General features: G+C 36.5%; 3 protein-coding genes across 3 annotated transcripts; 2 read left to right on the forward strand and 1 right to left on the reverse strand.

Annotated features, from left to right (window-relative positions):
• The first annotated feature begins 1,375 nt into the window (after window positions 1-1,375).
• On the forward strand, window positions 1,376-4,096 carry LOC111997584 (pentatricopeptide repeat-containing protein At4g01400, mitochondrial). The gene is made up of 2 exons (XM_024029693.2): window positions 1,376-2,887; window positions 3,478-4,096. The coding sequence occupies exon 1, from the start codon at window positions 1,393-1,395 to the stop codon at window positions 2,812-2,814; it is 1,422 nt and encodes a 473-aa protein (XP_023885461.2). The 5' UTR covers window positions 1,376-1,392; the 3' UTR covers window positions 2,815-2,887; window positions 3,478-4,096.
• Window positions 4,097-5,579: 1,483 nt separating this feature from the next.
• Window positions 5,580-9,173, forward strand: LOC111997572 (uncharacterized). The gene is made up of 7 exons (XM_024029681.2): window positions 5,580-5,957; window positions 6,102-6,277; window positions 6,352-6,404; window positions 6,830-6,944; window positions 7,157-7,279; window positions 8,523-8,694; window positions 8,869-9,173. The coding sequence occupies exons 1-7, from the start codon at window positions 5,838-5,840 to the stop codon at window positions 9,052-9,054; spliced, it is 945 nt and encodes a 314-aa protein (XP_023885449.1). The 5' UTR covers window positions 5,580-5,837; the 3' UTR covers window positions 9,055-9,173.
• Window positions 9,174-10,629: 1,456 nt separating this feature from the next.
• Window positions 10,630-15,019, reverse strand: LOC111997519 (protein TRI1). The gene is made up of 2 exons (XM_024029614.2): window positions 14,446-15,019; window positions 10,630-11,087 (listed from the first exon to the last, which is right to left on the reverse strand). Exons 1-2 carry the CDS (start codon window positions 14,776-14,778, stop codon window positions 10,962-10,964), a joined length of 459 nt encoding a protein of 152 aa, XP_023885382.1. The 5' UTR covers window positions 14,779-15,019; the 3' UTR covers window positions 10,630-10,961.
• Window positions 15,020-24,654: the final 9,635 nt, after the last annotated feature.

Consider the following 24,654-nt stretch of genomic DNA (forward strand, 5'->3'; position numbering starts at 1 on the left):
GTCACAAATCCTGGTAAAAAAAGTTAAATTTTTTTTTTTTTTTTAATGAGTTTCAAGTGTCAACAGGGACGGGTGTGAGGTGGGTTTTCTATTCTTCGCTCTCGCTTCCACTTTCGCTTCGGAGCGGTGCTTTTTTTCGTCCCATTCTGGCAAGTACCCATCCCGCCACCCTTATCTAGAGAAAGGTAAATTACAAAATTAGTGGTAATTTTAGGTTATAATTTTACTTAATATTTTTTTATTGAAAGAAAATTTTGTCAAATTTATTATTAGATTACATTTTTTTTTTATATTTTCTATACTTGTAAAATTTTAAAAAAAAATTAAAGATTAATAACTATGTCATCAATAAATTTTTTAAATTGTATGTTTTTGTAGTTTAAAATTATGCATGAAATATTAGCTTATAAGTTATATAGTAAATAATATTTTATTGATACAAAATTTGACATGAGTATTAAGAGAGTAAAGAATATGTAATTCAATGATTAGATTTTTAAAATATGTAATAATATTTATTTTATTGAGTAAGGTTGTCCCTCCTCAAAAAAAAAAATATTGAGTAAGGTTGTAGCCTAAGGCTACATCTAATTTTGTAATTAAATTTTGTTCTTTAAAATTTATTTTGAATGTATTAAATTAAAACTCATAAAACATTAAAAAAAAAATAAAAGATCTAACATTACAAAACATTTTCAAAGCATAACAATACATTAATTCAAGTAAAAATAAATATAAAAACAATTCAAACATAACAATAAAACAATTAAAAAATATGAACAACGTAAATATTAAAACATAAAAGTAAAAATTCAATAATACAAAATAATAATAATTATATATTTAAAAGTTAGAATACTAAAAACACATATGTATATCTTATGAAAAAACTTATAATTTTTTTTAATTATTTAAATATAAACAAGAAGGGTGCGAGAGAAAATATTAATCTTCATACCCACCCCATTTGTTATGCAGGGCAGGTAAAACTTGTCCATTAAGGGCGGGTGTGGATTTAAATTGTCATCCCTAATGATGACTACATTTTTTATTATTTGACCGAGACATCAATCAGTTATAGTGTAGATGATGTTTGAAACCTAAATTTTCAATTCAAACTTTATTAATTAAACTAATTGGAATCCACGATTAAGTAAACTTTCATATCTCAACCAAAAAAATCACACAAAACTTTAACATGAACATGGTATCACACCCAAAATTCGACTCTGGTTCCTAAACAAAATTTGGTTTTGTCTTTTTAATCCGTTCAAAAATACTAATAATTATAATACCCATCACCAAACGTCGTCGTTTTTCTATTCTTCAATGAGAAATTCACAAAGAATATCTCCTTCTCTCCTTCCTAAAATTTCAAACCCTGGCTTCAATATGAAAATCACAAAGATGAACCGAGCTCCACTAACTTTGTCTTTTCTTCTCACTTGTTCAAATTCAACTGTAAAGACCAGAATTGTGACTCATTCCTTCTACTCCTCACTACCACAACACCCCCACCAAAACCAAAACCAAAAGCAACAACAAAGACAACATTTAAACTCCAATACCCCAATTGGGTTGTCTCCATCTAGAGTCCAGAAGCTCATAGCCTCACAAACTGACCCACTCCTCGCCAAAGAAATCTTCGACTACGCATCAAACCAACCCGACTTTCGTCACTCTTACTCTTCCTACCTCACTCTAATCCTCAAACTTGGTCGCTCCAATTACTTCTCTCTCATTGACAACCTTCTCATTAGCCTCAAAACCCATCACTACTCTCTCCCCCCATCTCTCTTCTCCCACCTCATCAAACTCTATGGCAATGCCAATTTACCAAACAAGGCCCTCAAGACTTTCTACACTATCATGGAATTCAACTGTAGGCCTTCTGTCAAACACCTGAACTGCATTCTTGAAATTCTCGTTTCTCACCGGAACTATGTCCGGCCGGCTTTCCAACTTTTCAGGAATGCCCACTGCTATGGTGTTGAACCCAACACCAAGTCTTACAACACTTTGATGCGGGCGTTTTGTTTTTGTGGGGATCTTAGTATTGCGTACCAACTGTTTAACGAAATGTTTAAGAGAGATGTTGTTCCCGATGTTGAGTCGTATCGGATTCTAATGCAGGGTTTGTGTAGGAAGAGTCAGGTTAATAAGGCGGTGGACTTGTTGGAGGACATGTTGAATAAAGGATATGTGCCGGATACGTTGAGTTATACTACTTTGTTGAATAGTTTGTGTAGGAAGAAGAAGCTTAGGGAGGCTTACAAGCTTCTTTGTAGAATGAAAGTTAAAGGGTGCAATCCCGATATCGTTCACTATAACACAGTTATCTTAGGATTTTGTAGAGAAGGACGTTCGGTCGATGCTTGTAAGGTTCTTGAAGATATGGTATCAAATGGGTGCTTGCCTAACTTGGTCTCATATCGAACTTTGGTTAATGGTTTGTGTGATCAGGGAATGTTTGATGAGGCGAAAAGTTATACAGAGGAAATGATATCAAAAGGGTTTTCTCCACATTTCTCGGCTGTTAATGCTTTGGTCAAGGGTCTTTGTAATGTTGGTAGGATTGAGGAAGCTTGTGGAGTTCTAGGGGAAGTCTTAAAGCATGGGGAAGCTCCTCATGTAGATACTTGGATGATGATAATTCCTAGGATTTGTGAAACAGATGAGACGGTAAGGACGAAGGAAGTTTTGGAAGAAATTTTGAAGATAGAAATAAAGCATGACACTAGAATAGTGGAGGTGGGTGCTGGTTTGGAGGACTATTTGATTAGAAAGATACGAGCTAAACAATGGAGAGGCTAACTGTTTCGTGATATACAGATGACTAGTTTTTTACCCTTTATAACACAAGGGATCCATGGAATTCTTGTTCCAGGTATGAACTTGTCATTCCCATTGGTTTATTTGTTTATAGCTGTACTTCTTGTAGCTCACCATATGATCTAGGCAACAGAGAGGTCGATAGGAAAACAAGATCAAATATCAAAACTTTCTAGAATTTTGGTCTAGTTATTAGCTTGTTGCTCTTTTCTTTGAATTAAGCTTTTGAAAGTGGACATGTGAGAGTTATTGTAATTTTCAGTTTTCTCATTCAAGAGTGGTTTGGAATTGGACAGTTATGGGAGCCAAATGGGTTTTGGACTTTGGTCTTGTGACTGATATTATGTGAGTTTGCTAGTTTAGTTTTCCTGTTAATTTAGTTTCGTGCCACTTCTTTTATTTTTTTCATTTCTAAGGGATATTAGAATGTGGGCTTGAGCAGGTGTAGTTTTGATATTCAGTGAATATATCTATATTTTCGGTAATCATATAGTCTTCACCCTGTGTTTTTTGATTCAAGGCTTAGGAACAAAGTTTTAACGTTGGAGTATCTTTTTGCCAATGCTATTTCTGATTATGTATAAGATCCTAGGGATGCTAACTTTAATTGAAATGGGTTATTGTTGTGGTTTGGCATTACTGCAGGGTAAAGATATGGCTACAGGGAGTTTTTCAAATTCACTTGGTGATGTAGATGCACAAGAACCAATGGCGAGCTCAACCCAAATGGATTTTGACGTTGATCTTGAGGAGCTATCCAAGAGGAAACAAGTTGATTATTCAAGTGCAATGTCAACTCAATCAATATCACACCAAAAAAAATATATATGCAGGAGCTCTGCTACTTCGAAGGAAGATACCATTTATAAGGATTTGTCTATGCAAATTGGAAAAGTTGCAGTAGCATTGGAAAAAAATTTACCAAAATCAACTTAATATGATTTATGATGATAAAAGGTCTTGATGAGGCTATGCTTGATTCTACATTTGACCATCTAACACAGAATGAATAACTAGCTAATTCATTCTTGTTGGCATGACAACCTATTTTGGATTTTTCAGTAGATGGTTGTATTTTGGACTACTTAAGATACTTATGTAGATGATAATATTTTGAACTATTTTAGATTATACACACACACACACACACATCTTCTTTGGATGATTTCTTTTTGTATAGGTTTTTTTTTTAATGCGTGAGAACTATTTTAGGTTGATTTTGTACTTGGTCAACATTATATTCAAGTTATAAATGAAAGCTTCCGTTCATGCAACCATTTGGAATTTACAGGAAATATTACTAATTTTCTGTGCATGCCGAAAACTGGATTAATGTTTTTTCAGCCTTTCTTTTTCTTTTTTTTTTAGGGGGGGGGGTTGCAAACAAACACTTGAAAAGTTTTTTAACCATGAAATATTTTCCGTAAAACAAGTCATTTTCCAAAAAAGTGTTTTCCATCAAAACAAATTAAGCAACAGTGTTGAGTAGTTTCAACATTAGCAGCAAGTGATGAATAATGATGTGTAGACTGGGTTTTACATTTCTTGATGGTGACTTGTTTTCTTCTAGATAGAAAAATTGGCAGCAAATCTTGAACCAAGCTTCTGCATGTTCATTATTTTTGGTCATGTCTGCTCTTTTTGGGCGTTCGACTTGATGGCAGTTGGTGTTTTTTATGGAGATGTAGAGGTTGCCGGCAGTGTGGTCATTTGTGTTGTCAATGATTATGATGATGGCATTGGGTATGGATCGTATGGTTGGAAAGAGATAGAGGGATAGAAAAAACCCAAAGAAAAATACTAATTTACACTTTTTAAAATGGTAATATATATATATAATGAAAGCTAATGACATTGACGAGAAGTGAATTCACTCCAAACCATAAAAGACTCACTGTTTTATCTATAAGTCTCACATTACAATTTTAGCAAAGTGAACTCGTTCCCAAAGTGTAACATTAGCAAAGTGTAAAAGTTATTATCAATTTTACCATAAATTTAAAAAAAAAAAAAACTTACAAATGTGAAAATGAATCATAAATGTGATTATATATATATGTATATATATTGAGTTCCAGTTTGCTTAACTAGTAAAGTTTTAAATGTTGAATAAAAGATTTGGGATTCAATCCCTGCCTATACCAAAAATTGATTAGTGTCTTACTCTAATGAGATTTAAGGTTAAATTAATAAATGTGTGAAGGGTTGTCCAAGAGTCAATTCAGTAAGGTTTGTATCCAACTTAATCCAATCAGGAGATAGACACAAATCAGAGGACTCAATATCGACTGAGACGTATCAAATAAGTTCAAATCAAGCTTTACACAAATTAAGTTAGTTTCGATCGAAATTGAGAAGGCAACGATGATCAGCGGATCCTGTTAGAGATCTTTCAATTTCCTCTAGGTCTTGTTTGAGATCTTTGGGCAAGATCTTGGACAACAATGCGATTTAGGTCAGATTCTTGGCAAAGAGGGAGGATTCCTGCGAGATTTCAAGATATTTGGGGTGAAGGGTTGGTTGAGTTTGTTTATATCGAGTTTCAAATGAGAGACCCACTACCAGACTCACTCCTAACGGTTTTGGAGGAGGACACCCGCTGTCAATTGCCTTAGGCGTTAGTTTGTCCTGCTTTGGGCTTAGGTCTGGCCAGTTGGGGCGGGTGGGTCGGGTTGTTGGGTCTAGTGGACAGCCCTAAATGTGTAAAAAAAACAAACAAACAAACTCTATGAGCGTTACTTGTAGAAATAAATCCGTGAGGGCAAACATCCTTAAAGCCCGGCCAGTTAAATATCTTTCGATATTTGTATGTTCTTTTTCTATCAAAGGGGCAGAAAAACAAACAATTCAACTTGCAATGCCACATGACAATTATTTGACATGTTTGTGGTGGTAGTTTCTTCCACACGTCCACTGATTCGCAGTTAGCAGCTAGCAGCGACACACTGACCCTCCTCCACTTCAGTTTTATACTTTGTGTGGTGGGTAATAACTTAATAAAAGTTATGGCCTTAGCTTTGTCATCATCATTGAAACCACTGTGCTCCTTTTCCTCCTCCGCCGCCACTTCACCATCTTCAACCCAGCAAGACTCCTTCAGCTACCGTCCTGCTGTTATTCTTCCAGCTAAGTCTCCATTTCTTTCTGTCTCTCTTTATTTACACTCACTTCATGCACATGCGCTGCACTCCATTGCATGCATTTTGCACCAAAACTAGTTAACTTAACTGTGCGTATGTGTAATGTGTATGATTCTCAATTCTATACAGGGCTTAGGGAACAATTCAAGTGACTACCTTAAGTTAGAGGCCACTTTGAAAGAGAACTATGGTGTCCCCACCGTTGTTGCTAAGGTTTCAAGGCTTGATTGGCTTAGAAATGCTGCTGGTTTGGTGGACCCCAATTACTGGCGTGGCACTCTCCGTCCTCGCCCTGTTCTTGATTGGTTTTTCCTTTTTTCTCTATTGGGTCTCTCTTTTTTTCTTGATTAAGCAAAGGCTTATAGGTCTATGGTAGCAGGTATTTGAAGAGGGTAGATGAGGCTGTTCAAGAGGCTAAGGAACTAGCTCAAGGTATTCTCATCTCTTTGCTTATAACTTTAATTGAACTTACAAAAGTTTGTTTGTTTCTTTTTTTTTTTTCCTTGTTTTGATTAGTGTTTAGTTGTGTAATGTCAATAAGTTTCTTTTAATTGTGCATGAATAGTTCATTTCATTCTACATTAGTTTTCTCTTTCGAAAGAATTACAGCTAATTATATGTTGTAAATAAATGAAGGGCAGAGAGATGTGGACCAAAAAGGCATTTCAAAGCATTATCTAGCCTTTAGAATTGTTTTTCCTTGAAATCACTGTCATAAGTTATTCCCTTGCAATTAGCAATTCATGCAGCTTCCTTTCTCTGCCAGCCTGTGTCTTAGTATTTTAATTCTCCGTCAAGGACATAATTATGTGCTTACAATGGCAGTTTCTAAAGTTGTGGAAAATATCTTATTCTAGGGGGTACTTTATCCTTGATTGGACACTCAGCTGGAGGATGGCTTGCACGTGTTTACTTGGAAGAATTTGGACTGTCCCATATCTCCTTGTTATTGACTCTTGGAACCCCCCACCTGTAGGTTATCGAACCTTAATTATTATTACTTGCTAATGAGTAGTCTTGAATCCTGGCAGTTGCACTAATACATAATTTGTTTTTTTACATTGTTATAAACAGGGTTAATGGGATATACTAGTAACATTTGTTGTGCTATCTGCAAGAGCTTAATTTGAATTTCATAATGAGAATTACCATCAGCTCTTTTTATTTTCTTTTCATTCTTCCAGGCCACCTCCAAAAGGTCTGTCAGGGGTTATTGATCAAACAAGGGGTCTCCTGTATTATGTTGAAAAACATTGCTCAAAAGCTGTGTATACTCCTCATCTGAAATATGTATGTATTGCTGGGAGGTAAACTCAATATCAAATTCTGTTATTGGTCTTGCTTCTAGAATCACTTTTTGTATCGCTCTCCTTGTTCAATTGCAATGGCTTTTGCTACTTCGCACCAAAATTTTAGGTTCTTTGGTGCCAGTTCATTTGGCCTAAGGGAGTCTTTGGTGGAGGCTAGTAGTAGTTTGACTCTTATCTTGCTGCTTCTTTTTTTTTTTTTTGGTGATTTCCCATATTTGAAGAGCAACAAATCAGTATTATCAAGATAAATAACTAGTATGGCTTCCTTGGAATATTTATTTCAGACAACCAAATAGGAAAACTTCTGGAATGGTATAATTGGCAGAATGATGTTGGAAAGCATGAGAGAATTGGGCTGTATGGCTAGATGGAGTCACGCAGCCCAACATAACATGTGCATGATTGATTTTGTAGGAAGTTTGACATGCTGCAAGTTGTATTACAATTACTTGTTGCCTTAGAATTATCTTGGCTAGAGTTTATGAGCCATGAATTTGTAGATATGATGGTCGTAAAGCATTTTGGTGCTTTACTACCATATCCAAAGAACTGAATATAAGCAAATTTCTTTTGTACTTTCGGTGAGCTGTAGTTCCAATTCACTGGTGGTTGGTGTGATGAATTGAGGAACGTGCTGGTACTGCATCTATGCATTTTAGTGACTCTGGAGTAGCATTCACTGGCAAGAATCATCAGTTAACCTGTTTGATTCCATACCCAAAAGCCATAGAAAAGAACCACATAGCAAAAATTTGGAGTGACACAATTGAATGATGGAAAGGCTTAGTGGGGAAGTGGTAGGTGAGAAGGGGAAGCTTTACATTTAGTAGCTTTTTCTGTTCTTTTTTTTTTTTTTTCATTTTCCTTCCCCTACCCCTCCCTCCCCCTCTGCAAATAAGGCACTGATGAGTTATGGCAGCAAAATGGTGCATGGATGATGCTAACAGGATTAATAATCCTATTGATGTGAATCAAGTCTGAATTAGCATGAAGTTTGCCAGGTCTAGTAAAATTCATTTGCATAAAATGGAACAAAGTTAAACAGGACAAGAATAGTGTATTTATGGATGAGTGAGTCACACTTTTATTTTGTAAATGGCAACAAGAACAAGAGTTTATCATGCAAAAGGCATCATAAAATTCTATAGTTGTTATCTTTATAATTATTGCTTTAGAATTTGATTTATTGCTTAAAAGCTGTGCGTAAATCTAGAATCTAAAGGGGTACCTTAAACTGCAGGTATATCCGAGGGGCTCAGCTCTTTCGCAATTCAACTGTAAAAGTTGAGTCCACAGTTCCTATTGGCAGTGCCCAATCAATTTCTGAGGATGCTATCATGAATGATTTGAGCACTTCAACATCAAATACAGCAACTTTACGCGCTCGCTTTGTTGGCCAAGGGTATAAGCAGGTAAAGTCAATTATTTTAGCAATTCATTTCATACTATAAACTATATTCTTGAAATATTGTCATCGAGGAGTTGAAATTCTCTCTTAATACTTCTTCTATGAGTTATGCTATCTACCTCTCGTTTAGCATGCAAATGATGGTTTTGGTACTGACTTGAGTATGGTATTTTGCCAGGTTTGTGGACAGGCCGATGTATGGGGTGATGGGGTTGTGCCAGAAGTATCAGCCCATCTAGAGGGTGCTCTTAACATTAGCTTGGATGGAGTTTACCACTCGCCAGTTGGCTCAGATGATGTGTTGAGACCATGGTATGGTTCTCCTGCTGTTGTAGAGAAATGGATACACCACCTCCTCAGTTAATGGATGTGGAATATCAATTCATTACGTAATACTATTAGTTAACCGAGCAAATCAAACAATATTCTTTTGACGTTCAGAGAATCTATCACGTATTCCATTCATCATAAATTCCTTGTTTACATCTTTTTTGTATTCCTAGTCATTCTGTTAGGGAAGCAGAAATGCCCTTAGCATTTTGTGATCTTTCTATTTATGTAATTAATGTACACTCAAACACCTTTTCCCCTTCTTTGATTAATCTCACGTTGAAAGCCAATTGGACAAACTCTTGTCCTGCATCTCACAGTCAAATCCTTGCACTTACTGCTCATCTACAACCAGCTAATTTTTATTAGCACAAAAGCATCAAATCTTTTTTCAACCACCCCCCCCCCCCCCAAACACCATTTTTTCCTCTCGTGAATGTTGTCCACCAGATTTTAAATCTGACTATGAACATCAGAATCCGCATTTGAGTTCAGATTAAGTAACTTCATAAAAATAGCAACTGAATTTTAATCTAAATAAATCCATGAAACTTGCATACACCATGGATCCAACTATTTACAATGTTTAGTCATATGATGCAGCTGTAATTGTAAAGGTTTGTTTAGCTTATTTACAATGTTTAGAATGAACCTTATAGCTGGCCAAGCTAGAATTTCTTCCAAGAGAGTTATGGTAGAATACTGTGGTTAACTCTTCTCCCCTGATAAATGAAAAGGCATAACCACGTTTTCACTTTTGTTCGCAGTCAGCTACTCAGCTATAATTCCATTGATTTGTCAGAGATCACATTGTCAGGTTTGGATCTAGCTGAGTCATGAGTTCAGAAATTTGAACTAGAAATGAATTTCCTAGGCCATTCTCACCCTCTTGTTAATTGTTATAAATTGTTAGACAAGCAATACTCATACTTGCCATGGTAACAGATCCAAAGACAATTAAATGATAATCTGCAATCCAGAAAATATTTACTAGCAGGAAATCACTTTGAAAGAATACAAGGCGCCAATTAAGATGCACTCCTATAGAACTTTAATGGATCTAAGAAAATATGATCACCACAATATGGCAACCATTTTTGTGGAATTGTATTGCATAACTCAAATATGTAACAACTTGGCTTCCTCCTGTCTTGTCTTGGTNTGTTAATTGTTATTGAAATTGTTAGATCAAGCAATACTCATACTTGCCATGGTAACAGATCCAAAGACAATTAAATGATAATCTGCAATCCAGAAAATATTTACTAGCAGGAAATCACTTTGAAAGAATACAAGGCGCCAATTCAGATGCACTCCTATAGAACTTTAATGGATCTAAGAAAATATGATCACCACAATATGGCAACCATTTTTGTGGAATTGTATTGCATAACTCAAATATGTAACATCTTGGCTTCCTCCTGTCTTGTCTTGGTATGTGGGAAAAAAGAGGGGAGCAATAAAACAAAAACAAAAAGGACAGATAGCATCATCAGAATTCGGAAGTAATGCAAGTGAGGTGGTGCCCAATAGTATGAGCTCAATGCGAACCATATGAACAGGAGCATATGCAACAAAAAAAAAAAAAAAAAAAAAAAAAAAAAAAAAGAAGGCTAAAATACATCTAGATAATTCTCCATAATCCAAGCCACCAAAGGTTTGAACAACCTGCTGGTAATATAAGCTAACACTTAGCACAAATAACAGTAAACTTGATATCAGAGAGCTGCATAAATGCCATCTGATATATTTTCCTAAATGCTTTTTACAACATGTCCAGCTAAACACTTTTTTAGTTGCAAACCCAGCCCAGAGAGTTCACTCTTAAACAGAAGTTAAAGAAACATAATAACATTCGAAAGGATTAACAAGAAATGTCACAAGAGATTGCTCTGTAAAGGGTGGGAGCATCAATCCTGAGGCAAACACCTGAGTCAGCAGTTACTCGGTCTTAATAAAGTGGCGGAACAGCAATTTTCCAATTTCCAGGAACCCAACCTTATCCTTTCCATCAAATAAGCCCTTGAGCTTCTCATCACAATAGATCTCCCTCTTATCTGCCGGATTCTGCAGGCAAAAGGCACGCACACATTTCATCAAAAACATTGTCAAAATCCAAATCAACAAAAGATGAAGGCATCAAGGTCTACCCTGTAACATTAGTGGTAGACAAAGCAGAAACAACTACAATGTATGCAACACAAAACAGGTTCCCTATAATAAAGGTATCTACATGTTCCAGTTACAAGAGTACCAGTAATTTTCAAAGACAACTTCAGGAGAAAAGAACTAGTTCATTCTAATCTGGACTGGGGAAGGTAGAGAAACAATTATATTTTATTACATATATACCAAACCCCAATCTGGCAACATTAAAGACAAAACTAATTAATCCATGAACAGTATTAGCAGGCACTTAAGTTTTCACAGAAAACAGCAGCATATCCAGAAAGGGAGGAAGCTGTCCATTTACTGACTAAGAAGCAAAGTATTACCAAAGAATTTGAGTTTTATATATTTTAATTCCCTCTATTTCTTTGAGTGTGCATTTCTCAGGGTGAAGCCTATGTTACAGGGGAAAAGAGTGAAGAAAAGGTCTAACATCCTCAAGGAGTGGCAACTAGCAAACAAATATTTAACTGCAGAGGGGTCCCAATGCAGAATAAACTATAACTCTGGATTATATGGACATAAGACCACCAATTCAATTGGCCATGAATTGCATTCCCTAATCCATGACAGATCCTACATTCCTATATTCTGTTTATAATGAGACAAGAATCCTCAAATTACACCATTCACACACAATCGCAGCTTATCTAAACAAGTGACCTGCAACTGAAGCATTAATTTCAAAAATAACACAAAGTGTCATATTAACAATAAAAAAATATAAATATAAAATACTAGAAACACCAGTGATACATGAGATTCCTCTGGTTAAATAGTCAATATTTCACAAGGATTAGTGCCTAGGGTTGGTATATTGACTAATAAACTAGATCAATAAAATCCAATGTATATTCTCAACATATCCTATCTTTAGAATTCCATATAGACTTTGTGACCTTTCAAAAATAAATATGAAGGGGGCAAAAAGGTGAAACTATCAAGGCCAAAGGCCTTAGAGCACCCACAGCAAATGTGCCACATGTGCCAAATGCTAAATATTTGGCACACCAAACACCATTTGACCCCATTTATCAGATGTGTCATATCTCATATTTTTTGCAACATGCTACAATAGAGTCACAAATTTGCCATAGTACGGACAGGTGTGGCATATAGATTTATTATTTTTTTTAATTCCTCTTTCTCTCTCATCTCTCTGTCAATCTCACCCTCAAACCCCAATCCTCTCCTCTCAAACCCTAACCCTCACTGCTCTTCCACGCCCATGCCCATGCCCATGCTGACGATCGAGTTTGGGATCGAACCTGACAACGAGTTGGATGCTAAAGACATGTTCTTCAGCAAAATCAAGTCCCCAAACGAAGTGGGTATTTCACCATCAAGCGCATTTGATGAAAGATTTAAAGACTCGAGGTATGCATTTAGTGTAACCGAAGTGGGCATCTTTCCTTTGAGCCTATTAGCTGGGTTTGGTTCCAACAGAGGTGGGTGGGTTCGGTTGGGAGTAATGACGGTGTGGGTCGGCGATGTCGGTGTGGGAGTAATGTCGGTGTGGGTCTGTTATGTGGGTCGGCGATGACGATGACGATGACGATGACGACGATGAAGATGGTGGGTTTGGAGTCTAGGTTGACTTGGATTATGAAGGTTTTGGGCTTGGAAGTGGGTGTGGGTGAGGGTGTGGAGGCAGTGGGTTTGTCAGGGTTTGTGGTTGAGGTGGTGGTGGTGGTGGGGCTTCCGATTTGGTGTTGGTGGGCTATGGGTTTGTTTTGAATTGTGTTTTGGGTTGTGGAGGATGTGGTGGTTGTGTGGTGGTGGCTGTTGGTTGTTGGCAGCAGTGTGATGTCTGTTGATTGTGTTTGATTAGTTGTAAATATTATTTTAATGTATAGAATTGAATGATAAAATATCTGATAAATGGGATGTTGTAAAATGATGTGGTAAAATAATAAAGTAGGCCTTTGGTTTGGCAAAATGGCATAAATTATGCCACAGCTGCAGTGGATGCTCTAGCATTGGCCCAAACATTACTGCTCTATGTTGACATTTGACAAAGGGAAATGAAGTCAAATCAGGTCTGGCAGTTCTGGACAGCTATGATTTTGAAGAATTAGTATTAGGCTTTGGTGGGGAGAAACGGCTGGAAAATAGTAAGGAATAATAGAAACCTAAGGTTTGGATAGCTGTTCCACAACTGTAAAGAGTAACCCATGAACAGTAGTTTGTTGATTATTAGGGCCTATTTGACAGATGGGTGGTTTAGAGTTTTGAAGTATTGCATTTTAGGGTTTTAAAGGTGACAAATCAATGTGGTCTAGAGCTGTGTAGCTCAACTGGCATCTTTTGGAGTTTCCAACAAAGAAAACTAGGTTCAAATTCCCCCTCACAACTTGTAATTACCAAATTTATCAAAAAGATGACAAATCAATGTGTGGTTGCAAAGATTCAATTTTCTTGAAATATAAAGACGGAAAAAAAATAAATAAATAAATTTCTAGCCATCATGCAAGCCTCAAACGAAGCTTCAATGAGATGAGTAATACCTATTTCTAGTGGAAACTCTGAATTCTTGAAACCCTAATAAGAGCTGGACTCCTTGATCTTTTACTAGTGAGTCCAAACTAAACAACAAAACTCAAATAAAGCCAAAGTAAAACCTAAATGGACTACCAATCTAGCCCTCGGTTCCACTTTCATTGTCAATCCTCTATGCTATTAGGGCATTTCAGTTTCAGTTTGGCTTCTTTTGCCTAGCATTCTAAAGAAGAGCCCTTTAGACTCACCTCTAACCATTAAAAACCTAAAAGCAACTGACCCCACCTATCAGAACCAGCTGCTGGGTAATCAACAGCATTCACTGCGCTAAGCAATTTATGCTAAGGTAGCAAGTACCAATCTTGTTCATCTTACTCCCATTCTTTCTTTCTTTTTTTTCTTTTTTTGAGAAGAACATTCATTCATATATAATATAATATAACACAAAAAGGTCATTACTATCTTCTTTCTTTTTTGAGAACCAAAAGGTCATTACTTTCAATATTCATTGTTACAATGCAACCCACTTTTCAAAAAGTACCAATCTTTTAATTTATAACAAAGAACCCTTTGGACTCACCTCTAACTGACCCCATTTGCCAGAACCAATTGCCGGGTAATCCAGCGGTACTAACCCGTGACGGGCTAAACAGTTTATGCTCATGCAGCATTCTTTTAAAAAAAAATTGCAACCCATAAAACAAGAAGAATGAAAAAAAATAAAAAATAAAAAAAAATAAGAGGAGGGGAAATGGACCTGGAGATTGTGGAGCTTGATGTAGGACCAGATTTGCTTGACGGCGTCGGAACGAGAGGCCTCAGGAGCACCCAGGAAGGTCTGAAGTTGTGGAGAGATTGGACTCACTTTCTGTATCCCGGAGGCTCTTTTGGGCACTGTTGTAGATGTAGATGTAGAAGGAGTCGCCTTTGCTGTCTTTGTTGGTTTTGGCTTCGCTGTTGCCTTTGGCTTTGGCTGCTTTGAGGTGGTGGTCTTGATAACCTCGGCAGCAGAAGCAGAAGAAGCAGAGGACTTGGCTGGGGCTAAGAGTGCCCTGCAACCTCTCAATGCCCTAATTCCAGAAGACGCCATTCTCACTGTCTCGGTAGAGTCTCACTGTCAGGTCCTGAAGTAGAGGAAATAAACGAGGGTTTTTCTTCTTCTTCTTTTTTTTTTTTTTTTCTTTTTCTCCTCTTGTGTTTGTACTCTGTACTACCACCGCCTATTTGAGTCTAGTTTTCAACACGCCTGAGGCCGAGAAGGGGTGGATTCAAGCACTAAAACGGCAAAAACACCTTGTCGTTGAATGGTGACGGCCCTTTTTCTCTCCCTTCTTTCCTTTTTGAAGGAAGGAAAAGATTATTTTTATAGGTAAAAAATTGGTTTTTTTTTTTTTAAATAACTATAAAAGCCAAATAATTTTGTTAGTTAGCAACATTTTTAAACTATTTAGGAAACTAGTAACTTAAGTCTTTGAGACTCGATTTTTGTATACTGGCAAAGCTAAGGTGGATTAAAAGATCTACGTAGAAAAAGACTCGATTTCTTGTTCACCATCTTCTTCCTTCGTTCTTTTTTTTTTTTTTTTTTTTTCCTCTATCTACTATCCCACTCCTTTCTTCCATGTCCCAACCGTACCTCTCCCAATCAACTCCGCCGAGGCTCTCATCAGCATTTCCAAATTGTACACTTATGCCTCTCCTCCACAGAACACCAAGTTCCCACTCGTCTATACCCTTCGTAGCTCATCGCTTTTGCGTAGCTATAACATTATGTCTTTTTCCTTCACTTGTTGAGCTTAGGCTGTTGAATTCGGAGAAGGAGTGGCATTCGAGTTTGTGGCCTCGAACGATGTCATTGTTGAGGTTTTCAAGTTTTGATCTAGGCTGTTGGCGTTGGTGTCGGAGGTAGTTCTTTTTTTGTTGAACAGGAAATCAAGTCTTAAAGACTCAAGTTCCATGTGGATCTTTTAGTCCACCTCAGCTTTGCCAACACACAGAAATCGAGTCTCTTAAACTCGATTTGCTACAATAAAATCGAGTCTATCAGACTCGAGTTGTTATTTTCCTAAATAGTTTGGAAACGTTGCTAACTAACAAAATTGTTTGGCTTTTATAGTTATTTAAAAAATAAAAAAAAATAAAAAACTTAAAAAATTCAACTTTTAAATATTAAGAGTATATTTGGTATCTTAAAAAATCAAAAAAAAAATTTTATTATTTAGTATATTTTTGCTATTATTCATGAGTCCAATTGCACTTTTTGATATTACTCATAAATTCTATTATACTATTTCAGCTACTTTTTAGTTTTATCTACAATACTTTTAGCAAAAAGTTTTCAATTTCAACTAAATAAACTGTTCCCAAACGAACTCACATGTTTGGGATGAGCTGAATTTTTTTGCTTATTTCCACTTTTAACTTATTTTTGCTACTATTCATGGGTCCCACAGTAGATACTATTCATGAGTCTCACTGTACTACACAACTTATTTTTTAACATTTTTTCTACACTTTCAACAAAAAGTTTTCAATTTCAGCTAAATAAACTATTCCAAACAGACAATAAAGTTAGCAAAATGTTAGGTCTACACTAATTTTACAATGAATCTCAGTCTTATGTGGTAGATTGTTATTGATTTTAATCTAAACCAACCATTGAAATTGTAATATGGACATTAGGGATGCACACTTCGAATGTGTCTCAGTGCTAGTCTCCAATGCAGTTAGAGGACTGAGCCATCCACAAGTGTCCATTAGCAACATAATCTCTAGTATTTGTCACAGATTACAGGCTTTTCACTCCATGCAGGTTTCGCATGCTAATCAGGAGGATAACAAACTTGCACATATTTTAAATTGAAATGTCAAGGGGATTGATAATTATGAAAGTTGGGTAGATGAAATCGGGGTATCATTGAATCGGCTTTTGCTCAAAATATTTTTAATTTATCTTTATTTGTGGGTTCCAGTTAGCTCAACTGATAAAGTCTCTGATGGCTACATAAGAGATCTGGGGTTCAATCTCTGCCTACACCAAAAACTGATTGGTGTCTTGGTCTTATGATAAAGAGCTATCATCAGAAGCGGACGCCAAAGGTTGAAACTCTCTTTCAAAAAAAAATTTATCTTTATCTTAATAAAGTTACTATACTTTTCATAAAAAATAAAAAGAAACCATGAAATTACTTTTTGGCACACCAATCATAGCCTACCCCATAAAATTTATTATGAAATTATTGTGTTATATAGCATTTCTCTTAAAGTAATATACTAAAACCTACGACTTCAAAAGTAATAACTTAAACTTTGGAGTTTCAAAGAGTATTAAATTAAACTCGTGGAATGTGGAATGACATTATGTTTGCAGTTTAGATTTCTGTTTCTATTTTTGGGTTCCAATTCCTTAGAACAATTTTGGTTGATTGGTAATTATCTTATTAGATTTTAGATAATTACTTTAATTTTGAAGATTTTTAGGTTATTTAATTACATGTAATAATAAAATTGACGTGGCATGATTTAATTGGACCAACTAGCACATGTGACAGGATTTTTTTTTTTTTTTATATTTATAAGAAGCTCGTAACTTTATTAAGAAAAAGATAAAAACGTTACATCTTAAATCAAAGCTGACTCAATCATAGTAGGATTTTCCTTTATCCAAGCTACACTGTCCTTAGGCGCAGCCTTGAGGAGATCTATACTGCTATTACAAAGTTTGATACTAAGTTTAACAAGAAATCTAATGGAGAATATGTTGGGGGTGACAAACAAACCAATCCTTTGTTTAAGGACAGTGATTCGGTAGGACAAAGGAGTGGGGATGTTGAATCTCAAGTCACTATTAGTCAGCTTAAAGGTGGAAAGTGGACAAGGGTGCAAACTATTAGGGCCACTTCCATGGATCCGTTGGGGGTGGTTGTTGGGAAAAAGCGAAGCACAGAAGGGAGTATGGCAGAAAGGGAGAGTAATTCAGAGGTTCAAAATAAGAAGGGAAGAGTGGTGAAGGGGAGTGAAGTAAAAAATTTTGAATTGGTGGAGGCTAGGTCCCAACCCCGCCAGTTACAATGAGTATTTTATGTTAGAACTGTCAGGGGCTTGGGAATGTGAGAGACCGCGCCCCCGACCCGTTTTAATGAATGTTGGGCCAAACCAACATGAATGGGTGGAGTTGTGTTATTGCCTCTCAAAATTAAGGTTTGACTAGTTATATTTTCCCCTTTAGATTAAGGGTTTTACAATGGAGTTGCCACTTATTTAATTATTGGGATAAATAAGAAAACCAAAATTGAAAAATTCCTCATTTTATTAATTTTCAATTGAATTTACATTGATCATAGGAAAATTACATGGCTTTGGTCCTAGATGCAATCTTAAATAAAAGTACATGGCTTTGTTTCCTAATTACAATCTAAAAATTGAAAATTACAAGGATAAGCATTTGATCTACTAACCCTTGATCTAAGTTTGGAGGCTATATTACAAGGTGGGAAGGTGTTAGGCACCTACCTTGCCTGGTGAAACTGGTCTTCTAGACTGTGGTGGCCAACATTCATATCATATCATCCAATATGTCAATCAATTTGCATGTTAAATTTAATGTGTGTGCATGTGATAAACCCTAATTCCATTTACTAAGTATTGCATTTGGATTGAAAAATAAATTCTAGTGAATGTGTGTGATTAGTGATATCCTAGATTCAAGGATTTGAAAGAATTATGAAACAAACATGTTTTTCATATTTTTGATGTAAATTTAAGATTAAAACTAATGTTATGCATGAACATGTGATGAACAACCAAGAACATATGAAGAACATATTAGAACAACTAAGAACATTCAAACATATTCAAAGGAATTTAAATGATCATTATCATATTTTAATCTTAAATTCTCATCATAGCAATACAAGAAACAAGTTACAGAAATGGATTATACCTTCATGCAAGATCCATATGGTGGAAAAGGAAACTCTTGGTAGAGATCCTAAGGGTGGAGGAAAAGAAGAGTTAGGAAAGGAAGAGTGAGTCTCACTCAATACCTTGAGTCTCAAGAAGACCAAGATATGACAATATTACTCAACTTCACTAGAACTCAAGAGAGGAGAAGAGATGAGAGTTTTTGTGTCCTTTGGAATGAAGGAGGAGGAGGGTTTATATAGTAGTGGTGGAGGGAATATGAATAGAAGACCATTTAGTGAGGGTTGACAAGGATCATGAACTTAGACTTCATTTTAGCCTTGGGAAAAATTTGATGCATTAAATGGAGAGATTGGTAGGAGTGGGGAGCAAGCCAAAATTCGGTTTTCCCGTAGCTACTATAACAGCCTGTAGAGCCATCTTTGAAAAATCATATCTAACTCAATTCTAATCGGAATTGTCTCATTCTTGTACTCAAATTGAAGCCTCGGATGTCTAGTTTCTAGAAAAATTAACCTCATTCACAGATTCAAAATATTCTGAGAGATATCAATGAAATTGTGAGAAGAGGTCATTTGTTAGAAAATAGTTTCAGCACAATTAATATTAATAGGTCCCAAATTAGGTCCCAATTAACATTAAATGGTTCCAATCACTCCAATTTCAAACTTAAGTAGTTTCAAATTTACTCTAATTAAAAGATAATTGCACAAATTACTCATTGAATAATTAATGTTTAACTATCTAATTAATTAGGCGTATGCAATCTCACCATAAAATGTAGTCATAACCAATCAAATTATGACACATCATTGATATTAAATTGATTACACTTATAACCAATTGAAATAAATTGTTCATAATCACATATAGTCGGACTCAATTTGTAATAGTGCATCTCAGCCATTAAAACTTGATTTGATGATAACTTTCAATCTGGTAGTCCGATTAGGGCTTATGACCAGTCGATTTGATCGTTACAACATCAAGATTATTTTAGTGAAATGAGATTAAGGATCTAATAGCCAAAATCAAGATGCATATTTCTAAGATGAAAGTATCATTTTACCCTCCATGTGAGGTTAAATGCGAGTTGCAAAATAAGGTGTCAACAGGGAACCGGCAGATAGTTCAAGAGCTCGAGGATTTGATCCGGGCACAAGATCCTTCAGTCGTGTTTATAGCCGAAACATGGTTGGTAGAAACAAGGCTAGGTAACATTAGGGATAGATTGCGAATGGGAGATTATTTTGGTGTGTCTAAAGTGAATTTGGATGGAGGCTTAGCTTTGTTTAGGAAGGAGGGGGTGGACGTGAGTGTTGAGTCTTCATTACTAAACCATATAGATGTTTTGATAAATAAGAATAAGGAGGATGAGTGGAGGTTTACGGGTTTTTATGGTGAACCATTGACACAACGAAGGGTGGAATCATGGAATTTGTTGAGAAATTTGCATGGGAGATTTTCTGTATCTTGGTTACGTGCCAGCGATTTTAATGAGATTACAAAATCTCATGAAAAAAGTGGAGGGAGATTGAGGCCGTGTGGGCAAATGAAAGATTTTAGAAATGCTTTGGATGAGTTTGGGCTTATGGATTTAGGGTTTGTGGGGAGCAAATTTACTTGGTTCAAAAATATTGCCAATGGAATCACGGTATGGGAACGTTTAGATAGAGCATTGGACACAATGGATTGGTTTGGAAATTATCTGGCAACAATAGTGGTGATTTTAGAATGTGGAACGTCGGTTCATAAACCAATGTTAATTCATTCTTGTGGGATACCGGTGAGGAAAAACAAGCCATGGCGGTTTAAGAAGATGTGGTTGGAAGAGAAGGGGTGTCATGATGTAGTAAACTCGGCTTGAAGGGAAGGGGAAGGCGGTACTCCAATGGGTGGTGTGGTGAACAAAGTGGGAAAGTGCCAAGTAAAATTAAAAATGTGAAGTAAACATTGTTTCAAGAATGTAACATAGGAGATAGCTCAAAAGAAAAAAAGATTGAGGGAGGCAGAAAATTTGGCTCTACAAGGAAATAATGTGGAGTTGGTGACAAAGCTAAAAGGTGAATTGGTGGATTTGTTAGTAAAGGAGGAGCAGATGTGGCAGCAAAGATCCAAAACCCATTGGCTGAAATCAGGTGATAAGAATTCTAAATTCTTCCATACTAAAGCCTTACAAAGGTTTAGGAGAAATTGCATCTTGGGAATTAAGGATCACAATGGGGTATGGTGTGTGTGGGAAAGGAAAAGGTGGCTGAGGTGTTTGAAAATTACTATAGTAGTTTCTTTACAACCTCAAACCCAAATGGTTTTAAGGAAGTAACACAACATGTGGGCCGAGTAGTTAATAAAGAGATGAATAAGGAGTTGATTGGAGATTTTAGTAGAGGGGAAGTTGAGAGGGCTTTGAATCAAATGGCTCCTTTAAAGGCACCTGGCCTGGATGGGATGCCTCCAATCTTCTATCAGCACTATTGGAGGAACATTGGCGATGATGTGACAAATGTGGTGCTATTTTGTCTAAATACCGATAAGAACCCCATAGGTTTGAATCATACTCATCTCACTCTCATTCCCAAAGTGAAGAGTCCTATAAAAGTGTTAGATTTTAGACCTATAGCTCTTTGTAATGTTTTGTACAAAATTATTTCAAAGGTTCTAGCAAATAGGTTGAAAAAAATTCTACCATGTATCATCTCTGAATATCAAAATGCCTTCCAATCTGACAAAGCCATTTCAAATAATATTTTAGTGGCCTTTGAGTTGTTACATCATATGGGAAACAAAAAAAAAGAAAAGGAAAGAGTGGGTCTATGGCTATGAAATTAGATATGAGTAAAGCCTATGATAAGGTGGAGTGGGACTTTATGATGAAAATAATGGAGAGAATGGGTTTCCATCCTAGATGGAAGGGCTGGATTTATGAATGTATTAGCACTATTTCCTTTTCTATAATGGTTAATAGGGAACAAAGGGGTAATATAGTTCCAACAGGGGTTTAAGACAAGGGGACCCTTTATCACCATATCTGTTTTTATTATGCTCTGAAGGGTTCAATGGATTGATTCAGCATGCTGTAAATGAAGGAAAAATTAATGGGTTCTCTCTATGTAGGGGTGGCCCAAAAATTTCTCATTTATTTTTTGCAGATACAGCCTCCTGTTTTGTCATGCAAAGGTGGAGGAGGTGAAATCCATTCAAACTATTTTGGAAGTGTATGAAAAGGCATCAGGTCAACAAATAAATGCGGGGAAGACAACTTTGTTCTTTGGGAAAGCAGTGAGAGAGGAGACCAAAAATTCCATTAAAGTACTACTTGGTGTGCCTGAGATAAAGCATTATGAGAAGTAATTCGGACTACCTACAGGGGTTGGTAAAAATAGAAGAGCAAGTTTGAATTATATAAAAGATAGGGTATGGGGGAAATTGCAAGGGGTGGAAGGAGAAATTATTATCATAAGCGGGGAAGGAAGTGCTCTTAAAGATGGTGGTCCAAGCTATTCCCACTTTTGCAATGGGATGCTTCAAACTCCCAATTGGGTTGTGTAAGGATATTGAAATGTTAATCAGGAAAGTCTGGTGGGGACAACAGGGGGAATGAAGGAAGATACATTGGAAGAATTGGGATACTCTTTGTAAACCAAAGATTGAAGGAGGTTTAGGGTTCAAGGACTTGGCAAAATTCAACGATGCAATGTTGGCCAAGTAGGTGTGGCAGCTTAGTCATGATACAAGCTCACTATTTTATCGTGTATTTAAGGCTAGATATTTCCCTAATGGCACCATTTTTTATTCCAAACAAAAATCTGGTTCTTATGCATGGAAGAGTATCCTGAGGGCAAGAAAGGTGATGGTGATGGGAGCAAAATGGAGGGTAAGGGATGGCAAATCAATAAAATTTTTTGTGGATAATTGGTTACCGGGTAGTTTAGGTGGTAAAGTAACTCATGTCCAATCGGGTTTAAAGGAAAATATAAAGGTGGCTAAGTTGATATCATCGGATAGGGCTGGCTGGAATGAACAATTGGTGGAGTCTCTATTTCTTCCTTATGAAGCTCAACAAATTAAGGCGATTCCCTTGTGTATGGTGCCTAGTGGAGTTTATTCAGTTAAGTCCGGATATAAGCTACTCTGTGAAGAAGGAAGAAGGGATGTTGCATCGGGTTCAAGTAGAGAAGGAATGGCTGCACTGTGGTCTAAGATTTGGAAGTTGAAGGTACTGGGGAAGATACTTCACTTTTTATGGAAGGCCTATAATGACTGTTTACCTACTAAGGTAAATCTCATGAAGAGGAAAGTTATGGATGACTCTCATTGCAAGCTGTGTGGGAGGCAACCTGAAGATACAAAGCATGCGTTGTGGAGCTGTGAGGCGGTGAGGAGGGTGTGGTGTGTGGATTTAAATTGGGTGAGTGAAGATCTGACAGTATACGAGACGTTTTTAGACCTAATGGAGCTGTGCTTGAAGAAACCAGGTTCAGGCAAGCTATTTGGGATAACAGCGTGGCACATTTGGACGCATCGTAATAGAATTAGGCTGAGGGAGAAAACAATACCGTTGAGTGGTACCGGTGAAGCTGCAAAAAATTATTTGCAGCAAGTGAAGGCAGTTCGTGAGGTTAGGGAAGCTCAAATAGTGGTTAAACAACCATTTAGGTGGAAATGGCTCCCACCGACAGCAACAGAGTTCAAAGCAAACTTTGATGGAGCGTGGTTTAATGAAAGTGACGAAGCTGGAATTGGAGTGGTGGTGAGGGACTCCGCGAGTCAGGTAATTGCTACACTAGCCAAAAAAAAACCTCATTCCCTGGACTGTTTGGAGATGATGGCAGCGAGAAAAGCAGTGGTTTTTGCACAAGAGATTGGCCGACAAAAATGCCAATTCAAGGGTGATTTAGAAACTATCATAAAGGCTCTTAATGGAGGGGATATGTCCTCTTCATATTTTGGCCATTTAATTAGAGATACTTTGATTGTTGTTAATTAATTTTTGGATTTTTATTTCTCTCATATTGTAAGGCAAGGCAATGTCATGGATATGCCTTAGCCCAGAGAGCTCGTTTATCTTTTCCTTTACTAGTTTGGATGGAGGATGTCCCATCTGATATTGTTGCTTTTGTAACTGCAGATTACCATATTTCTTAATAAAATTCCTATATAGGCGTGGGCCTGTTTCTCAAAAAAAAAAAAAAAAAAAAAAAAAAAGCTACATAGTCATCAATGCTCTTAGCATGCCAAGCCAAGACTGGACATAAACATAAAGAGCCTTTGTACAAGTGGTATTTAATGATATTGGTCAAAATCAAATTTACCCCAAACTTTTAAAGGTGCAATTTGTAAATTAGTCTTAGATTGAAACTATAGGATTTAATTACTTGCAAAGGACCTAGCAACCGTTCCTCTTCCTCACTCCCTTTTTGTTCCATTTTCCTCCTTTTTTATTCTCTTCCTTACTCTCTTTTTGTTCCATAACCTTTGTTGATCCCATTTTTGCAAATCCATACCTAAAAGCCTATGAGGAAGAAAGCCCAATAAGAAGCAAGACTCAAATGCCCATATGAAGGAAAGCCCAATGAAAAGCAAGGCCTACCAAGAAGACCAAAGAGCAAGAAAGGTCCGAAGAAAGAAATGCAAGAGAAAGTGATTTGTAGCAAAATACAGATCTACCAAGAATACAGTTCTTCAGCAAAATGGTTTAGGCAGATCAAGGCAAATTGGACCAAAAACCCTTTTGATCCAGTCAACATTATTTGGCCCACAAAGGCCCTAATCCTTTTGTATAAAATAATATGTGTGAAAACTAATATGAAAAAACAATGAAAAGAAAGAAGGAACAGCACGAAATGTCAATAGCAGGAATTGCGTTAAGGAAAGAAAATCCAAACCAAAGAAAATGACAAACACAACATAAAACGCATGAAGAAGTAAGACAAGGACATGCAACAGAATGTAACAATGCTATTTTGCTATGGTGGAAACAGTGTGGGAATGAAATAAGACAAAAGTAGAAGAAAATAGTGAGGCAAGCACACAAGGGTCGGAG

This window comes from Quercus suber, unplaced genomic scaffold, assembly GCF_002906115.3.
Source record: "Quercus suber isolate HL8 unplaced genomic scaffold, Cork oak 2.0 scaffold_378, whole genome shotgun sequence".
Taxonomy (NCBI): Eukaryota; Viridiplantae; Streptophyta; class Magnoliopsida; order Fagales; family Fagaceae; genus Quercus; species Quercus suber.